The sequence below is a fragment of the Quercus suber genome, unplaced genomic scaffold (genome assembly GCF_002906115.3).
Source record: "Quercus suber isolate HL8 unplaced genomic scaffold, Cork oak 2.0 scaffold_72, whole genome shotgun sequence".
Lineage (NCBI taxonomy): Eukaryota > Viridiplantae > Streptophyta > Magnoliopsida > Fagales > Fagaceae > Quercus > Quercus suber.
The window spans coordinates 87,174-106,283 of record NW_027069537.1 but is presented as its reverse complement, the minus strand read 5'-3'; the positions used below and the strand labels follow the sequence as shown (position 1 = coordinate 106,283).

General features: G+C 31.5%; 2 protein-coding genes across 2 annotated transcripts; both read left to right on the top strand.

Annotated features, from left to right (window-relative positions):
- The first annotated feature begins 1,287 nt into the window (after nucleotides 1–1,287).
- On the top strand, nucleotides 1,288–4,236 carry LOC112017599 (GDSL esterase/lipase At5g33370). The gene is made up of 5 exons (XM_024050058.2): nucleotides 1,288–1,638; nucleotides 1,764–1,891; nucleotides 2,063–2,305; nucleotides 2,807–3,059; nucleotides 3,790–4,236. The coding sequence occupies exons 1-5, from the start codon at nucleotides 1,392–1,394 to the stop codon at nucleotides 4,026–4,028; spliced, it is 1,110 nt and encodes a 369-aa protein (XP_023905826.1). The 5' UTR covers nucleotides 1,288–1,391; the 3' UTR covers nucleotides 4,029–4,236.
- Nucleotides 4,237–14,392: 10,156 nt separating this feature from the next.
- LOC112017609 (GDSL esterase/lipase At5g33370) lies at nucleotides 14,393–17,036 on the top strand. Its single transcript, XM_024050068.2, has 5 exons — nucleotides 14,393–14,696; nucleotides 14,824–14,951; nucleotides 15,378–15,620; nucleotides 16,218–16,470; nucleotides 16,671–17,036. The coding sequence occupies exons 1-5, from the start codon at nucleotides 14,453–14,455 to the stop codon at nucleotides 16,910–16,912; spliced, it is 1,110 nt and encodes a 369-aa protein (XP_023905836.1). The 5' UTR covers nucleotides 14,393–14,452; the 3' UTR covers nucleotides 16,913–17,036.
- Nucleotides 17,037–19,110: the final 2,074 nt, after the last annotated feature.

Below are 19,110 nucleotides of genomic sequence, written 5' to 3'. Positions count from 1 at the left end.
TAAAAATATTGTGAAATTTTGTGGTGTTACTAAAAAAATTACTCCCACTTTTATCAATTAGCCTGACACTGAAATAAATGGCCACCAATTATCACCTTTATATTTTTAGTTAAGCTTGTGTGTAGTTTGACCAATATTCAAGGTTTTTTTTTTTTTTTTTTTTTTTTTTTTTTTTTTTTTTTCACTTATCCCAATTCCTTTCTTTCACTTCAGGTACTACCCGAGGAACTCAAATTTTACACAAAATAATAATAATAATAATAATAATAATATAATGTCTTGTGTGGTACTAAAACAGTAAAGCATCCATTTTTTTTCACCTCTATCTCTTTTTTCTTTTTTCTTTTTTCATATTTTCAAATTTTGAGTTTTTACCATAAATCTAAAATTTAAATAATTAGAAAAATATAGAATGAAAGTTGGAAATTTATTTTCTCAAATTATTACATGGAATCAAATTAGATGTCTAAAATTTATGTATATAGATTAATCTCTTACTTTAATTGTTAGTAACTATGAATTAGTTGTTTTACAATTGTTTATTTATTTTACAGGTTGTTTAAATTTTAATATATTTTTTTTTATAACAATTATCATTATTGATAATTTTATTAGTAATATTGATTATTATTTTTATTTATTTTATTATTATTATTATTATTGTCTTTTGATCTTGCCTTCCTAAACTTAAATTCTGATTCCGTCACTCTTTTAAGGTGTGGCCAGGGATGAGTTATGAATACTAGAAAGTTTTAAGGTGCAATAAATAGGACGGCCTTAATCCGGTGTTAATTACTCTTGTTATGATCAATGTTAATTTGGTTGAGTCACCATTTCCTAGACCTATCATGCATATTATTGGTATCCGAAATAATTACACAATTTAGGTTTATTTCGTATTGGATTCATAGCTTTGAGTCTTTGACTGAGTTTGACCTATCGAAAGTGCTCAACTTATAAACACAACCATGCTATCTCTAGCTATGAAGCAATGTCGTTACACACAATATACACTAGCAATGTTCAATGCTATTCTTACTCAGTTACGCAATGATTGATTTGGAAAGGCAGGTAAATTGAGCTTGGATCCAAAAAAAAAAAACCCCACAAGATTATTAAGGAGATATTTTTGGATTTGACATCACTGTGATCAGTGATGACCTCACGGCAGTGCCATGCACAACTACCTGTACTACCTTGCTTTTGTGATTATTGGGCCTTTATTTTCTCCAAGCAACAAGAAGCCCTACCTATATAATGCTTATCCCTATTCTTGAATTCACATACCAACACCACAGTTGATTGTGCACTGTGCAGTGCACACAAATAGAGCTACTTTAGTCTTTCTCATATATCATTTCCTTTGTTTTTCCTCTTCTACCTTCAATTCCATGGCTAGCTCATTGGTTTTTTGTTCATGGATCATTTTCATGGTCATGGCATTGGGAACTCTTAGTACTCAAACCGAGGCTGCTCGGGCTTTCTTCGTCTTTGGAGATTCACTGGTTGATAATGGCAACAACAACTACTTGGCAACCACTGCCCGAGCAGACTCTCCTCCTTATGGCATTGATTTCCCCCCCACCCATCGACCTACTGGCCGATTCTCTAATGGCTACAACATTCCTGATTTTATCTGTTGGGTTCCATTCCTTTGTCTCATTATTTTTCATGCTAAAATTCCAACCTTCTATTCATCAATTTGTAATTGTTTATGAGTCTTGTACGATTGATTAACACATTAAAAAAAAATGTACATTCAGGTCAGCAACTTGGCACGGACCTATTGTTACCATACTTGAGCCCACAGCTCACTGGACAACAACTACTTGTTGGTGCAAACTTTGCTTCTGCTGGAATCGGAATTCTCAATGACACTGGAATCCAGTTCGTAAGTCTAACATCTGTCTCAATTTATATTGCGAGACCCATTTCACGGTTAAAATTTTATTTCTTACAAATTGCCACATTTTAAATGCCACGATGCTGGATACATTTTTAGATCTGTTAAATTTAATCCGAATCATGCAAGGCTTGAATTAATATATGTTACCTCTTGCAGGTGAACATTATCAGAATGTACAGACAATTTGAATACTTCGAAGAATATCAGCGAAAATTAGCTGCTCAAATTGGAGCTGAGCAGGCAAAGCGACGTGTTAATGAAGCACTCGTCCTCATCACTGTTGGTGGCAATGACTTTGTTAACAACTACTACTTGGTGCCTTTCTCTGCCAGATCTCGCCAATACAATCTCCCGGATTATGTTAAGTACCTCATTTCTGAGTTCGAAAAACTTCTACAGGTAAATCCTCTTTATTACCTTGGCTAGCTACCCTTCTGGTTTTACATGCACAATTACACACAATGTGCTACGTGCAATACGTACCAATATATATGTATAGTCTACATGTGCACTCAAAAAGGGTAACATGCCTAATCTTTTGTTTAGAGAAATAACCTATCATATCTTTATAAAGTTGCTAATTATTTGCTTCTAATCAATGTAATTAATTATTTAAAAGTGTCACAAAGAAAAAAAAAAGAAAAAAAGAAAAGAAAAGAAAAGATTTACAAATAATTGAAATGATAAATTGTGATTAGTATAACATCACCGTAATAGATACAAAATTTATTATGTCATTTGACTTATCATTAATCATTAGATTTCTTATGGAGCTAAATGGCTTAAATTTTGAGTCAAAAAGCAGCCTGCCTTGTGGTCCAGAATTTATCAACTACACGTGCCATATGAGTTGTGTTACTTTTTTTTTTAAGCTAATATCACAAGTTAATGTGATTTCAGAAATTATATGATCTTGGAGCACGTAGGGTCCTTGTGACAGGAACTGGACCACTAGGTTGTGTTCCAGCAGAGCTTGCAACGCGTGGCACCAATGGTGGATGCTCAGCTGAACTGCAAAGAGCTGCCTCCTTGTACAACCCACAACTGGTTCAGATGGTTCGAGGTCTCAACAGCAAGATTGGTTCCGATATTTTTATTGCTGCCAATACTGCGTTGATGCACAATGATTTCATCAGTAATCCTCAAGCATATGGTATGCCATTTCATTTAAAAAATGTTAACGGATATCCTAAAAACATCAATTTAGAAAATATTTTAAAAAATTTTTTATGAAAAAAGAAAATCACAACTAACTTTTTTGACAATTTTTTATATTTTTATGAAAATAGTATTAAAATTTTTCTAAAATAATCAATTAACAAATGTCTTAAAAATACTAGTAAAATTACTTTACATTGTTATCAATCTTTATGATTACTTTTTTGGAGAGCAATTAATTTGACAGGGAAAGAAAGTGAGGTGTAACATGCCTAATCTTTTAGTGAGTTGACTGATTCACTAATGTGTTTTTTTGTGACATGCAAGTGTGGAATCTAATACACAACGTGGTAGTTGGATTATTCACACAAAAACAAAACTTTTAATAAAAAGTGATCGATTTGCATTTATTAAAACTACCCTATTGAATTGGTGTCTTAATGGAACAACCTACCCGATTATTTTTATTTTGGAACAACGTCTACCCCTTTATGGGTATGTCTGTGACACCCCATTCAATAGTTTAGTTTGTGTTAGATTTGGATGGTTTTAATTCGTCTCAGAAAGAGATATGAATACAGCCTGGTCTGGTCCCTCACTTTTTATTTATTCAACCTTTTTTTTTTGGGGGTATAAATTTTAAACAATATTGATTCAAACTTCTGAAAGAGACTTGTCCTTAATTGTTGAAAATGAAATTAACCAGCATTGTTATTCCTGAACAGGATTTACCACATCCAAGGTAGCATGTTGTGGGCAAGGACCCAATAATGGTCTGGGACTTTGCACAGTAGCATCAAACTTGTGCCCAAACAGAGACCAATATGCATTTTGGGATCCATTTCATCCCTCTGAAAAGGCAAACAAGATAATAGTTCAACAAATCCTGAGTGGCTCTAACGAGATGATGTACCCCATGAATCTCAGCACCGTCTTGGCCTTGGACTCTAGGACCATGACCTAATAAATTGTCTTGCTTGCATCGGAATACAGAATATGTTTTATAAGTTAGTAATTTATTATTATGTATTATTACAATTCAAGTTGTGTTGTACGTGTCATGGAATTTCTTTCCAATGTAGCATGAGTTTCAAAAGTTAGTTTGTATAATTGGTTGATGAATAAGCATTAACCAGATTTTCAATCTGTTTAATAACAACATTGATTCCAAAATCAATTTTCATTCAGAATCACTCACTCTCTCTCTCTCTCTCTCTCTCTCTCTCTCCTAGGTTTGCTCATAGTTAATGTGCTAGCTAATAATGGGTACAACAAGAGTAGGTGGTGGTATAACAATGGCTTGGGGGTAGGTTCCAATTGATGAAACTTGCCATGAACAATGATTAATGATATCATTGCTAAACCAAACAGATGTGCAATTTCTGCTTTCTTTTGAATTTTTGACCTCATATATATCAGTAAGGATTAAAGTTAATTATAGAAAAAATCACCAATTTTACAACAATCAACTCATTTTTAAAAGAGAAGTAGTGAGGTTAAATTATTCGGGAACAGAATTTAAACTAACATAATTAATATTCGTTGGTGCGAATACAATAATAATAGAAATAACACAAAGATAAACAGAAAAATACTTCTGAATATTATGAATTTGAAGAAAAAAATACAGAACACTATTTAAACTAACATAATTAATACTTCTAAATATTATTAATTTGAGAAGGGAAAAAAATACACATCACTATTTAGACTGCGATACGATATTCGCTCTCTTTAAGGAGATTGATCAGGAGGCTGATTTCTATTTTTGACACTTCCCCCTTTCATCCCCCTGCACACGTATTTAGCCAAATATTTGAATCAATTCATATTAACCCATTAATCAACACAAGTAAAAAGAATAAAATAATCTCTTTCATTTTCAATATAGGATTAAACATTTTCATTTACTCCTCATCTTCCATATTAATTCTCATATCTTTACATTTATATAGTCATATAAATTCATTTTAATTAATTAATATTAAAATGCTCCAAAAAATACTTAATTCAGGAACAAAACTAAAATTTTGAACAAAGTTTATTTAAAGACAAAGATTTTAGTTTATAACTTAATTTATATATTCCTTTCTTTTATTGCTTATAAGCGATTAAATGCCTACACGTGTTGTCACAAGAAGAAGAAAGTCAAAAAAGAAAACAAAAAATTGGAGCTTTTTAATTTGTTTTTTTTTAATAAGTAAGTTTTAGAACCTACATTATCTGTGGGTGATAAAAATATTGTCGCTTGTTCTAAAATCAGTAGTCATGATGATCATAATGAAGAGACACTGCGTTGATAGGTATTAAAATTGGTAGGAAAGGTAGTTTACTTTAGTATTAATGATGTCTTTGATTGGAAGACAGGAGTCGGATGTACCAAACACTGAAGCCGGTTGAAAAACAAAGATAAGAACTATCATTTGGATCATTAATGCCGCTGCTATAATCGATCAAGGGTTGGTTAATGGATGATATAAAAACTTGTTTTGGAATTTCATAATTGTGATATGTTTAGTTTAGCACTAATCTTTTCTGTTCTAAAACGTAAAAGGCAACCCCTTTCCACTTGAAAGAATGTGATGTATCGTATGTTTAAGTAATTCTCAATTTGATTTTGAAATAGGATTTAGTTTTCAGTCGATATAAACAATACAAAACATAAAAGTCACCCCCTTTCCACTTCTAGTAGAGCGTTTGAATTCAACTTATTTGAATCACATTTCCTTTTGTTTTTTTTAGCGTGTATGAATAGTAACCTCACTATTCATGCACATGAATTTATTGTGCAAGAGACAAATTACACTGTTTATGCACTGTTCATGAGACCCACAATCATTTTATTCATAATAAAATATTAAAAATCGGTCCCACAGCACTCTGTTTACACATTTAAAATTATTTTGTTACAGTATTTTCAGTTTTCAGTTTCAGTAAAAATAAGTTGTATTCATACGGACCCTAAAAATGTGATGTATTGAATAATATGAAAGGACTCCTCACCATCTGTTTTTGAAACAGGAATTAATTTCCAATCAATACAAAAGATATCATGTGCTTCCTGTTGACGTCTTGTTCATGGCAAGTTTCATCAAGTGGAACCTATCAACCTACCCTACCCCCAAGCCATTGTTATACCACCACAAATAGGCCTCCAAAGAGAGAGAGGCTATCATGTTTCCAGTGCATGTTACCTCTCTCTCTCACAAGGGGGTGGACCCCCAAGTGTGGGGTCCACCCCCTTGTGAGAGATGGGTAACATGCATCGGAAACATGGTGGAGTTTTTCCTACTCTTGTTGTACCCATTATTATCTAACCTACGACTCTCTCTCTCTCTCTCTCTCTCTCTCTCTCTGAGAGAGAGAAAGAGAGAGAGAGTACATACCAATTTTTAAAATTTGCATAAGTGACAAAAATTAAAATGTTTTTATGTCTCTAGGAAAACCCTTTGCAAATTCTTCATGGTGAACAAGTCAGGTAAGAAATTGGGTATGATTCAGCTGGATTGGCTATGGAGGTCTATAATGGATTACTATTCTTAAGAATCTTACTCATATATAGGTCAGGCCAATCCCTTATGATTCGCATTAATTCTCACATAATAAAAAGAAAGATAAATGAACATATTTTATAACATGTTTATTAATCATTCTTTCAGTACAAATAACAACAAAGGCACTTCAAGTAAAAACAAACAATATTAATTTGGATAATAAATTATTTTTAAGTTTAATTATTAATTAAATTCAATAGTTCACTAGTTTAATAATTCTACAAAAGAAGAAAAGAAAAACAGAACGTCGCAATTACAAATCTTAATTAACCCATTGACCAAATAATTAATTCATTTTAGGCCCGTCTCTCGTGTAACATAGTGTGGTTCAATAATTAAAACCAATGAAAAGTTCAATATTAGGTTCCAGTAATATCAAAGTTGTGCTAATCTCATGCTAGATAAAAATGTTGGGTTTTATTTCTTGTACTTATATTTGGAGGAAAGTTAGAATTCAAATTGATGAAGTTTATGAAATTGGATTTGATGCTTTACTAGATTGGACAGAGTGAAGAAAATTAGAGAAGCCATGATCAGATATGCATTTCACAAAAGCTTTTTTATGTTTTATTTTTTGCATATGCTTTTATTTTTTTTAATATGTATATATATATATATATAAATAATTTTTTTTTAAATGCTAATTTTTATCTTTTTGTAACATATTTAACATAAAAGCTATCAAAAAACATGTTTTTTTTGGGTCTCATATTTAGCAAATAAATTACCAAAAATACCATATATCAAAGAAATTAGGATGTGCATGTGCATGTTACCTCAATGTATGATTAGAGGTGGTAAGAATATGTATTCCCAACCAAATAAAGGTCACAAGGGTTCAACTTCTGTAATGACCTATTGGCTAGTTTGGATGGAAGGCTAATTTCTGGCCAAATCACTATACTCTCATTCCATCCAAACTGGCTCTATGTGACATAACAAACACATTAAATTGACAAACTTCACTCATGTCACGTTAACAACATTACATTTGAGATAATTGAAAACTCGTAGGTGGTTTTTTTTTTTTGTTTTTTGTTTTCATATTTTTTTTTAGTCAAAGGTTTGTATTCGTTATGATCCTTTAGAATTTGGAGAGACTATTAAAGATAGATAAATTTACCACCTCAAACTTTTAGAAAATAATGTGAACTTTTTTTCATAGGTATTGATATAACATATTGTAAACGGTACATACAAAACAAAAAGAAAAAAAATGTTAATAATGAATATATGTAAAATTATTTTATTTCAATTAAAACTTGTCAGTTTGGTAATCAAGTTGTGAAAAAAATATTATTTTAACCTGGCTATTTAGAAAATTGGTATTTTGGGAGTAGGAAGATATATACTTGGCTGACACACGTGAGGGGAAAAAGAAGAAGCATTGGAGCGTACGGATATGGATGAGTGTTGGAATAAATTATTAATTCAACAATTTCTCACAGCTGGGTCTACATTTGTGATAATTAGTCATTTCTCACCTCCACAAAGTTCTTGATGAACTATGGTAATTAAATTTCCCATCTGTATATGTGTTTAAACATTTGGACAGTGCATGTGGCAGTAGAATTAATGGCATTTGATGTTCTTTACAAAATGCGGTTGGAACTGTACAAGCCATGAGCATTAGAACATATACATTTTATTGGCAAACCAGTTCTACTTAGCAAGTTTCATGTGAGCATTTACTTGCCCACCAGAAAGAACCCATACCCCTTGTACTTTCTGTGATATAAGTAATTATGATAGGGTTGTAAAATTCATTATTGTAAAGCCCGGTCGTAAATTGAAGAGACTGAAAATTCAAGTTTGCATAATATTGTTACATTTAAAAGAAACCAACCAGTAAAAAGAGAAACAAGGAACCAGAAGATTGCCCGAAGGTACAATACTCACCTATTTAGTGGGGGTTTAATTTGCTTGCTGAACTGTTTCTCCTGCTACGTTAATTAAGCTTTGTATACGTATACAATCTGTTACCGACAACTATCTGAAGATTCTGAACATACCAACTTGTTAAATCAAGAACCAAGTGTTGTTTGTCCCTACTTTGGGAGAATAATTCCGTCATCTTATGTGTAACACCCCTATCTCACATCTCATATATATGGGAAAAATATTCTTACCCACTTATTAACATGCACTCTGTATACACAAATGTTCCCAATTTAATGAACAATATCCATATTTAACATATGAAATAGATGATGCGTACAGATTATGTGAATTAACAAGAATGTGCAGTTAGTGCCCTTATAGATATCATTTGCTCATATGCATATAATCTATGTGTAGAATACGCCTTTATGTAAAATATGCCTTTATCATTTGCTCATATGCATAATATGTATGTAAAATGAAGACGTTGTAGACTTCAAAAATAAATAAAAAAGAAAAGAGAACAATTGTAGACTGAAATACTCCCAAAAATTTATAAGTGTAAGTAATATACTTAGATTTGGCAAATTAGACTTGGACTTGTTTATCTGATCCAAACCATAAGAAAAATACCCAATACACTCCAAGAATTTTTTACCTGGAGTAAAAACAAACCAACCCAAACCGATTAATTTCTAGGTTAGGTCGGATCAACCCATGGATCAATTGGGTTGACCCGTTTATTAAGGGAATTTTGTTATATAGATAAAACAAAACAAAATGGCCAAATGGGATAATTCACAATTGACAATTGACAATTGACAATTCACAAAGTGTGATGTCTTTGATACGCTAGTCTAATAGTTTAGTATGCCTGACCATTATTAAATTTTTTAAAAAAAAAAAAAAAAACACCCTCAACATTTGTAATGTCATTATCTTTGTTTTTGCTTCTTAATCTCACTCTTGGATCTCATCATATCAATTTTTACACGTTCCTATCGCACACTTGACGTGGTCCATGACATTTAGTCTTTTTGTTCTTTTATGGTGATGATATTATTAGTAAACTTTAGATTTTGTAAAGTGAATTTAAAATTTTATGTATTATTTAAATTTTATTTTTGAGTATTTTGTTATTTGTTCTCTAATTTGTATTGACCCAAAAAATAAAAAAACAAAAAAAATAAAAAATAAAAACAAAGACATTATGATCATATTCAGTAGGGTTTTTTTTTTTTTTTTTTTTTTTTTTTTTTTTTTTCATTCATTTGAAAAAATACGAGTTGACTTAACCCACTTAGCACCCATTTAAGATTGTGTTTGTTTGTTGGAAAAATAGGTTGGATGGAAAAATTTTGAGCGAAAATGGGAAGAAAAACTTTTTTGAATGTGTTTAGTAAAGTGGAGAGGAAAGAAAATAAATGGTGGGGTTGATATGTTTTCTCCTCAGACCCATCAAAAAGTTTTATCTCCAAAATTGAGAGAAAACTAAAGAGAGAAAATAAAACTGCTTAATATTAATGGATAAAAATGCCCATCTCCACTTCCTTTCTTTTCTTCTTTTTTTTTTTTTTTTTTGGACGACTGGATGTTGCTTTTTTTTTTTTAATTAATTTTTTTATTTCTCAGGGCTGTGGCTGTGGGTGGGCACGTTACCAATTTTTTTCTTTTCTTTCCTAGACGTTGCTTTTTTTTTTTTTTCCTTGTGTGACAGTTGTTTTGTTTTTCTTTTTGTTTTTTGTTTAACTATACATGATTTTTTTTTTTTTTTGGAACATGATTTTTATTTTTTAATAAATTGGGTGATTGCGTTTTTTTTTTTTTTTTTTTTTTTTTTTTTTTTTTTTTTTTTTTTTTAAGTTGTTTGTCACTTTTTTTGTTTTAATTGGTCATTATTTTTTAACAAGGGCGTATGATTAAATTTATACAAGTTCACTTTTTCCATCCCTCCATTTTTCCACTCCCAACCAAACAAAAATGAGAGAAATTAAAATCTTTTTTATCCTCCCACTTTTCTATTTTCCTACCATTTTCTATCCTCCTACTTTTCCACCTCTTCAACAAAACGAACCCTAAGATAAGTAGAAAACACAATAAATAGATTAGTTTTCACTTTCCATAATTTCATTTATGGAAAAAATTGTAGCATTTTGCCTGGTTTTCCAAACTAATTAGGAAAATGTCTCTTTTTTATAATTCGATTTGAGATAAATCGAGTTGAAAAAAAAAATTCTGAAACCCTATAGTGGTGTTTTAAGGAGCCTATAAGGACGTTTTAAGGACCTATAGTGGGATTTTGTAACTCGACTTCCATGAAATCAAGTTATAGGCAATTTTTTTATTTTTTATTTTTTACATATAACTCGATTTGTGGAGTCGAGTTGCAAAACGCCACTATAGGTCCTTAAAACATCATTATAGGTTCTTTAAAAATGCATCTATAGAACCTAACTCGATTTATCTTAAATCGAGTTTCAAAAGATAAACATTTTCCTAATTAGTTTGAAAAATAGGGCAAAATGCTACATAATTTGTGCGAAAAGGACATTTGCCCATTTTCTCCTTCATTTACTGAATAGGTATCCATCGTAACTTTTTCTCCACTTATATTATACACGGCCAAAAACATGCAACGACGTAAAATAGAACAAACAAAACCAAATCCAATTCCTTTCTCTCAAAAAAAAAAAAAAAAAACCCAATAGAAAAATAAAACCAATTCCAATGCCGAACTAAATATAGAAACCTAATAAATACCAGTCTAATATATAGTAGATTTTCAGTTCTGAGAGTAGATAGTAGGAAATTAGCAAAGAGATATGCTATCAGTTTTGGCACTGCTTGAAGTCACGCCGCAAACTTAGGTATATAGTATTCATTCCTTCTCACCGACTAATAGTACTGAGCATTTATTCTGCAAAACAAAGCAAATTACCTATACACTATAGAGTCAATGCTTTTTTTTTTTTGAGGGAAACAATGCATAATATATATATATATATATTTTTTTTGAGTAAGAGTTTTCAACCTAGAGCATTTGCTCCTGATGAAAAATTTTTATTATCAAATCAAGACATCAATCAGATCAAGACATAAATTAGTTATTGGTATATATATACAGGGATTGAATCCTAAATCTCTTATTCAATCATTAAAGATTTTACCAGTTAAGCTAACTGGAACCCAATACATAATAATTTAAGAGGTAAATTTTTCACGTTTAATTTTAATTACCCACATTAGTTTATACAAAATTGTACAAAATAACATTTTATCTATAACTATAGTAATTATGTAAATATACATGACTACTGTTTTTGTGCTTATCAATATTTTTTCAATTATCTATTTCTCTCTCTCACAAAGGAAAACCAATGGGAAAAAAAGGACATAAACAATAGTAAAAAATTAAATAAAAAATAAATATTTTATTAAATATAATGTAGAATAGATAATCTGATGTGGTTGTGTAAAAAAAAAAATAATTTTTTATAATAAAATAGACAAAAATTTTTGCATAAACTGATACGAATTCTTAAAATATTAAAAAAAAAAAGACTTTTTTTTTTGGGGGGGCAAAAGTGTTCAAAAGGGTCAATAATTTATTGTTCCAATTTGTCATGGGTTTGGGCGGTGAGAATAAATTAGAGTGCAGCTCCATCCAACAAGCCCATCCCATTTATGCATATCACATGGCAAAAGAGAAAAATGGCCTCGTAGCTTCTCCCATTCATGACAATGTTTTAATTGAGAGCTGACCTAAAAGGTGACCTATGGGGTTTCTTTTTCTTTTTTGTATCAAAGGATTCAAAGCTTTCTATTAATTGTGGGGCTGACCCTACATCATATCAATGAAATATTTAGTCACTAGCAGTAGACAAAATTTCATTAAAATCTTTAATTAGTCCAAAATGGTTTAAACTAAATATTAATATAAAATCTAGATATCTGAATTTAGTGTTATATTATTTAATATTTAAAATGACTTGACACTATAAACCCTATTTTCACAATGTTACACGATAAAGAAATCGTTTTGAAATGAAATTCTCTTAACTTAAACCAATAAAAAAATGTTGCACAAAATTCCCAACTAATTTATACAATATAATTAATATCACTATCAACAAAAAGTGAATAAATAGTGATTCTTGTTTTTTGAAAGACACGGTAACCTTGAGTCGTACTGAGTTTTGGTTCAGGAATTTTTTTTTCCCTTTAAAGATCAGGGCTCACGTTTAGAATTTGATACGTTGATGTGAACCGGTCCTTATTGAACCTTCTCACATGCATGGATTTTGGTTCATTCTGATCGATGTTGAAAGACTAGGATATTTCGGTGTTCTCCTTTTAGGATTAATTAACCATGCAATCTGGGATAAATGGATGGTGTACTTTAAATTATATTTCCACTCAAAAACTAGTGATAGGAATATTTGATTGATTTTAACTCAATTTATGCCTACTTGATTAATTAATCAATTATACTGCTGAGTTCCAATTCGGTTAACTATGCATAGAACCATATTGCAAAGAGCAAGTGGCATAAAAATAAAAGATGTTGGAGCATTTTAATATTAATTAACTTAAAATGAATAAATATTATAACATAAATGTAAAGATGTGGGAGTGAATATAGAAGATGAGGAGTTCGTAAAAATATTTAATCCCACATTAAAAATGAGAGAAATTATTATATTCTTTTTAATTGTGGTGATTAATGGGCTAATATGAATTGACTCAAATATTAAGTCAGATACATGCATAAGGGAGGGTGAAAGGTGGAGGTTCAGCCCATTAGATTAATATTCAGCAATTAATCTTATAACACCCACTATATTAGGAAAATAGACCTCATTAATCATATTAATCAAATAGTGTTGTATAATTTTTTACTAGACTCCGTGGCTTAAGATAATCTGCAATTAGTAAAAAATAATCTGCAATTCTTCAATGACCGACTACTATCGAGCTTGCAGTTGATCTTGTCTCAATTAATCAAGGACGTGTTGAGCTTGACGTCTTTAATTGGTCTTTGACTTGGACTTAAAAAAAAAAAAAAAAAAAACACATTATAGACTTAACAAGACTCAAGGATTTGTTCATATTTTGCCAAAAATCAATCTATTGACCCTAACAATTGTTAATTCTTAAAAGTCCTAGAAAATGTAGTTGTTCATTTCGTGAGTTTTTGAGTGTTTTAAGAATTACAATTCTTATAAACATCTCAATTCTCACAAGTTACACAAGTTACGGGACTTTAATTTCCACATTTTGGATAAGAAATATCAATTCTCAGGTATCTTACCATGGTGAGAATTATTAATGTGACACTCAAAATAAAATTTTCACTTCTTTCCCTTAAAAAAATTAAATATTTTTTTTTCTTTTGAAATGCTAGATAGAAAAACAAAATATATTTATTAATTTTCAAGGTATTGGTTATTTAAAAATTTATTGATAATTATCAAAGTTATCAATTATTTAGTTACCAATGGCCAAGTTGTATAGGATTATCTTAAACACCAAAATTTATATTCTATAAATATAGTTTTGTTTAAAATACAATACAAATTCAAATTGTAAGTTTAAACTTTCAAGAATATACAACTCTCATGATTCAATTTTTCAGCAACCGAACATACATTGCTATTTTAGATTACATTGTAAGTGAAATCATGCAAGAATTAAAGATTTTGAACCAAAAGCTATCTTCAGCATATCTATATTTCATGGCATTGATTAATTTCAAAGCTGGTAGAAACTGTTCCCCTAGCTAACACAATTATCACTGTCCTCCCTGCTTTATTTTCGGTGGTCCAATCCATACAATGTTGCTAGAATCCACAAGCTATAAAACACCCTAGATCATCCCCAGTCTTGCACCAACTACCGGGAGTTCTTAGTACAAAGCAAAAAGCAGTTCTAAACAGTTACTCAAACCACAACAATGGAAGCCTCATCCACTTTCATTTCTTGGATGATTTTGGGTCTTGCATTAGCAATAGGAAACATTGTTCACACAGCAGATGCCAGGGCTTTCTTCGTCTTTGGCGATTCACTTGTTGACAATGGCAACAACAATTACCTGGCTACAACTGCCCGTGCCGATTCACCTCCTTATGGCATTGATTATCCAACTCATCGTCCTACAGGGCGTTTCTCCAATGGCCTTAACATCCCTGACCTTATCAGTTGGGTTTCAAACTGCATTATTGCTTTACAAATCATTATTTGAAGTTACTCTCTAGTCTACTTTGTACGTGCATGACTATCAATATGTATATAAATATGTATTTAGTGAATTGCTTGATTTTTTAGGTGAGCAGCTCGGCTCTGAGCCCACATTGCCATACTTGAGTCCTCAGCTCACAGGACAAAAGCTCCTTGTTGGTGCCAACTTTGCTTCAGCAGGCATTGGAATCCTCAATGACACTGGAATTCAGTTTGTAAGTGATCAATGGCCATCTTAAGTTTAACCAACAAGTTTAGGAAGACACATTTTTTCTCTTTTTTATGATCATTGGCGTAATCTGATATAATTAGTGTACGATAAAAAGTAATGTCAACGATGCTAGATGTACCATGCAAATTTTCTTTAACACAATTAATTTTTCTAGTTTGCAACCACATAATTAATCTTTCTATAATTCGTTTGGATAATGCCTTTTATTTTAATGTCTCACTATTTTATAAAACTACTCCATATATGTCATGGTTCATGACAAATACTGAAATTCTAATACGTACATTAATTGTATCATATGCCTTTCCCATACAATTAGTTTTTTTTTCCTTTCAAAAACTTGAAAGCACTATCAAAATGCAAAGGCTAATCTAAGAAATGGCCTATATATAATTGTATTTTTTTGCAGCTAAACATAATAAGAATGTATAGACAATTGGAATACTTTCAAGAATACCAGCAAAGAGTAAGTAATCTTATTGGAAGTGACCAAGCTAAGAGACTAGTGAAAGAAGCGCTTGTCCTCATCACTGTTGGTGGCAATGATTTTGTAAACAACTACTACTTGGTGCCCTTTTCTGCAAGGTCTCGCCAATACCGACTTCCGGATTATGTCAAGTATCTCATCTCAGAATACAAAAAACTTTTACAGGTAATTTACCATTAACTTTGCTGTGCTTTTGTTTGGCTCTACATGCAATGCACCGCTAGCTAGTCACGATAAAGCAACCAATAAAATTAAAGATAGACAAAAAAAAAACATCTCCAAGTAGAGACATTTGGTTGCTCAGGCCAAAAGCAGTGTGCTTTTGTTTTCTGTTTTTCTTTCGTGCATGATCAATTAGACATTGAGGTGACACATTTTTGAGAGAAAATCATTGTTGTCATACCTTAGTAGTTAGTATTTTAATAAATAAAAAAAATCATATGTCAAATAAAATTTTAATGATTTTATATATGTAGAAAACGCTCATCATATAAGATTGAGTTCTTATTAAATTAAAACAAATATATATATATATATATATGTATATAATAAATTATTAAAATAAATAATGAAAATTTCTTAAATTTTTTGACAATAAACTTTAATTGGAATAAAAATTTTGAGAGAAAATCTAAGTATGAAAAAAAAAAATGCACTAGTTACTAGTAAATACCAAATACATTTTCATTCGCCCTAAAAAAAAGGGAAAATTCACTTGCCAAATGATTAATGCTTCCTTCAATGTTTTTGATCTCATTGCAGAAGCTATATGATCTTGGAGCACGTAGGGTTCTTGTGACAGGTACCGGACCACTGGGTTGTGTTCCGGCAGAATTGGCCACGCGAAATACAAATGGTGGATGCTCAGCTGAACTCCAAAGAGCCGCTGCCTTGTATAACCCACAACTCGATCAAATGATAAGAGATCTGAATAACAAAATTGGCAGAGATGTGTTCATTGCTGCTAATACACAACAAACGCACACTGACTTCATTACTAACCCTCAAGCATACGGTATGTTGGGTTCAATGTCTAACTATTTATTTGCATTGTCTTAATTATAACCACAAACAATAAAGTTAGGGACACAATAAAATTTCACAAATGATAGAATATTGTCCTATCTCAAAGAACATTTTCTATACAATGGATATTGTAGGATTATTTGTTGGTAAAAAAATAAGACATAACATGAGCATGTTGTGGTTGGGCAGGGTTTAGTACATCAAGGATGGCTTGTTGTGGACAAGGACCTTACAATGGCATTGGACTATGCACATCACTCTCCAACTTGTGCCCCAACCGAGACTTGTATGCATTTTGGGATCCATTCCATCCATCTGAAAAGGCAAACAGAGTTATTGTTCAGCAAATCCTGACCGGCTCTACTGACTACATGAGCCCCATGAACCTCAGCACTATCATGGCCTTGGATAAAAATGACTCCATTAACTGAGAGTCATTGTTTTACTAGGAAATAATTTGTTTCTTCACTATCATTAATCAATTGGCAAAAGTTTGTTTAGGTGTGTCATGGAACATGGGGTTAGAAATACTTAAATATGTTGTTTGATAAGTTATCAATGGAGAAATTCTTCTAGAATAATTGATATCTCTTGGTTGACATAAATTGTAAAGACTAGAATAAAACAATCTCAAAGGGCGATAGAAGATTCACGTGATTTGAGTGACATTATACATATATGATATATCCACAAGCAACAACAGAGAAAAAGTGTCACTGTCCAAACTTTCACAAAACTAAAGCCTCAAATATACCCAATTGAGACCACATTAACGAATTTCCACCTTGGATTGAATTGGATCAATTCCTTGAATGAAACTCTTTTATCGCCTCTACCAAAACTCTAATTAAGGGCAATCACAAACCGATAACACTAATTAAGTGCAAAACAATGCCTTCTTAACACCACCTCCAAACGAAAAGAGTCCTAGTAATGCCTAAACTTGAGTACAAAAACAAAGTGATGCGTGTGATCAACATTGTATTTTTCCTGCACAAGAGGCCAGCTTTGAGCTTTTTTGACTAATTTTCCCGCAACTTTGAATAACTCGTTCACAGCTCTTCCTGCAGCCTCTATTTTGGGCGATTTTAGTGTCGTTGTAGAGCCCTTGAAGTCTAATTTCTAATGAAATCATTTGGATTGATGATAAAAAGTTATGACCTGAAAAAGTTGGTACCTCGTTAAGAAGTTTTCAGCTTTAACCCTCAAAGTGGAAATATCGCTTTACTTGCAATATTTCCACTTTATGCTCAATCTTTTTTGAGGATTCAGAATTATTCGGGAAAAGTCAATTTAGACAAGTCGTATAGAATTTCATTTACTTTCAAAAAGCTTTTTTTGGATTAATTATAAGTAGTAAAATTTTTCAATAAAAAAATGTCCGAATTTGGCAAGGATGAGAGTTTTCCAAGCTCCAATAATATTTCTTAACACCACCTCCAAACGAAAAGAGTCCTAGTAATGCCTAAACTTGAGTACAAAAACAAAGTGATGCGTGTGATCAACATTGTATTTTTCCTGCACAAGAGGCCAGCTTTGAGCTTTTTTGACTAATTTTCCCGCAACTTTGAATAACTCGTTCACAGCTCTTCCTGCAGCCTCTATTTTGGGCGATTTTAGTGTCGTTGTAGAGCCCTTGAAGTCTAATTTCTAATGAAATCATTTGGATTGATGATAAAAAGTTATGACCTGAAAAAGTTGGTACCTCGTTAAGAAGTTTTCAGCTTTAACCCTCAAAGTGGAAATATCGCTTTACTTGCAATATTTCCACTTTATGCTCAATCTTTTTTGAGGATTCAGAATTATTCGGGAAAAGTCAATTTAGACAAGTCGTATAGAATTTCATTTACTTTCAAAAAGCTTTTTTTGGATTAATTATAAGTAGTAAAATTTTTCAATAAAAAAATGTCCGAATTTGGCAAGGATGAGAGTTTTCCAAGCTCCAATAATATTATGCCACATTATCTTTTCACAACTTTTCACAATTTGAAAAATAGGACTGACACCACAGCGCACCCTTGATGTGGTGATCACTTCACAAATATAAATGCTTGTAGGGTGTGAGGAGTAAGGGCTAGGATTCAAGTCTTCAGGAGGGAACTTTACACACATATACATTTAGATTAAGTTAGAGTAGAAATTTTATTTTGTATAAAAAAATAAAAATAAAAATAAAAAGGATTGACCACACACATTCATTCATCATATTAAGAACTATTTTTTGGGGGTTGCAAACACTTGGCTTTGTGTGTGGCGGTGCTCAAGCTCTTGCTTATGACCATTTTGTAGCTGGGTTCTCTTCATTCTTACTGTGCGAGCTCTCAATCAAAAATCCGTCATATATGTTTTTGGATTTTGGTAAAAAAGATTTTTTTTTTTTTTTTTTTGGTACCAACACTTAACTTTTTGTGTTTGACGGTGCACAAGCTCTTGTTTTTGGCCTTTTTTTCTGGTTTCTTTTCAATCTATTGGAAAAACTGGTTTTCATCTCATACAAGATACACAATGGAAGCAACACAAGAATCTACTTCAATCATGAGAGATAACATTTAACCTTAAAGTCTAGAACAAAGAAGAGAAAGCATACCTTGATGTAGTAAAATTCAAAAACAAGACTTGAGAATACCTT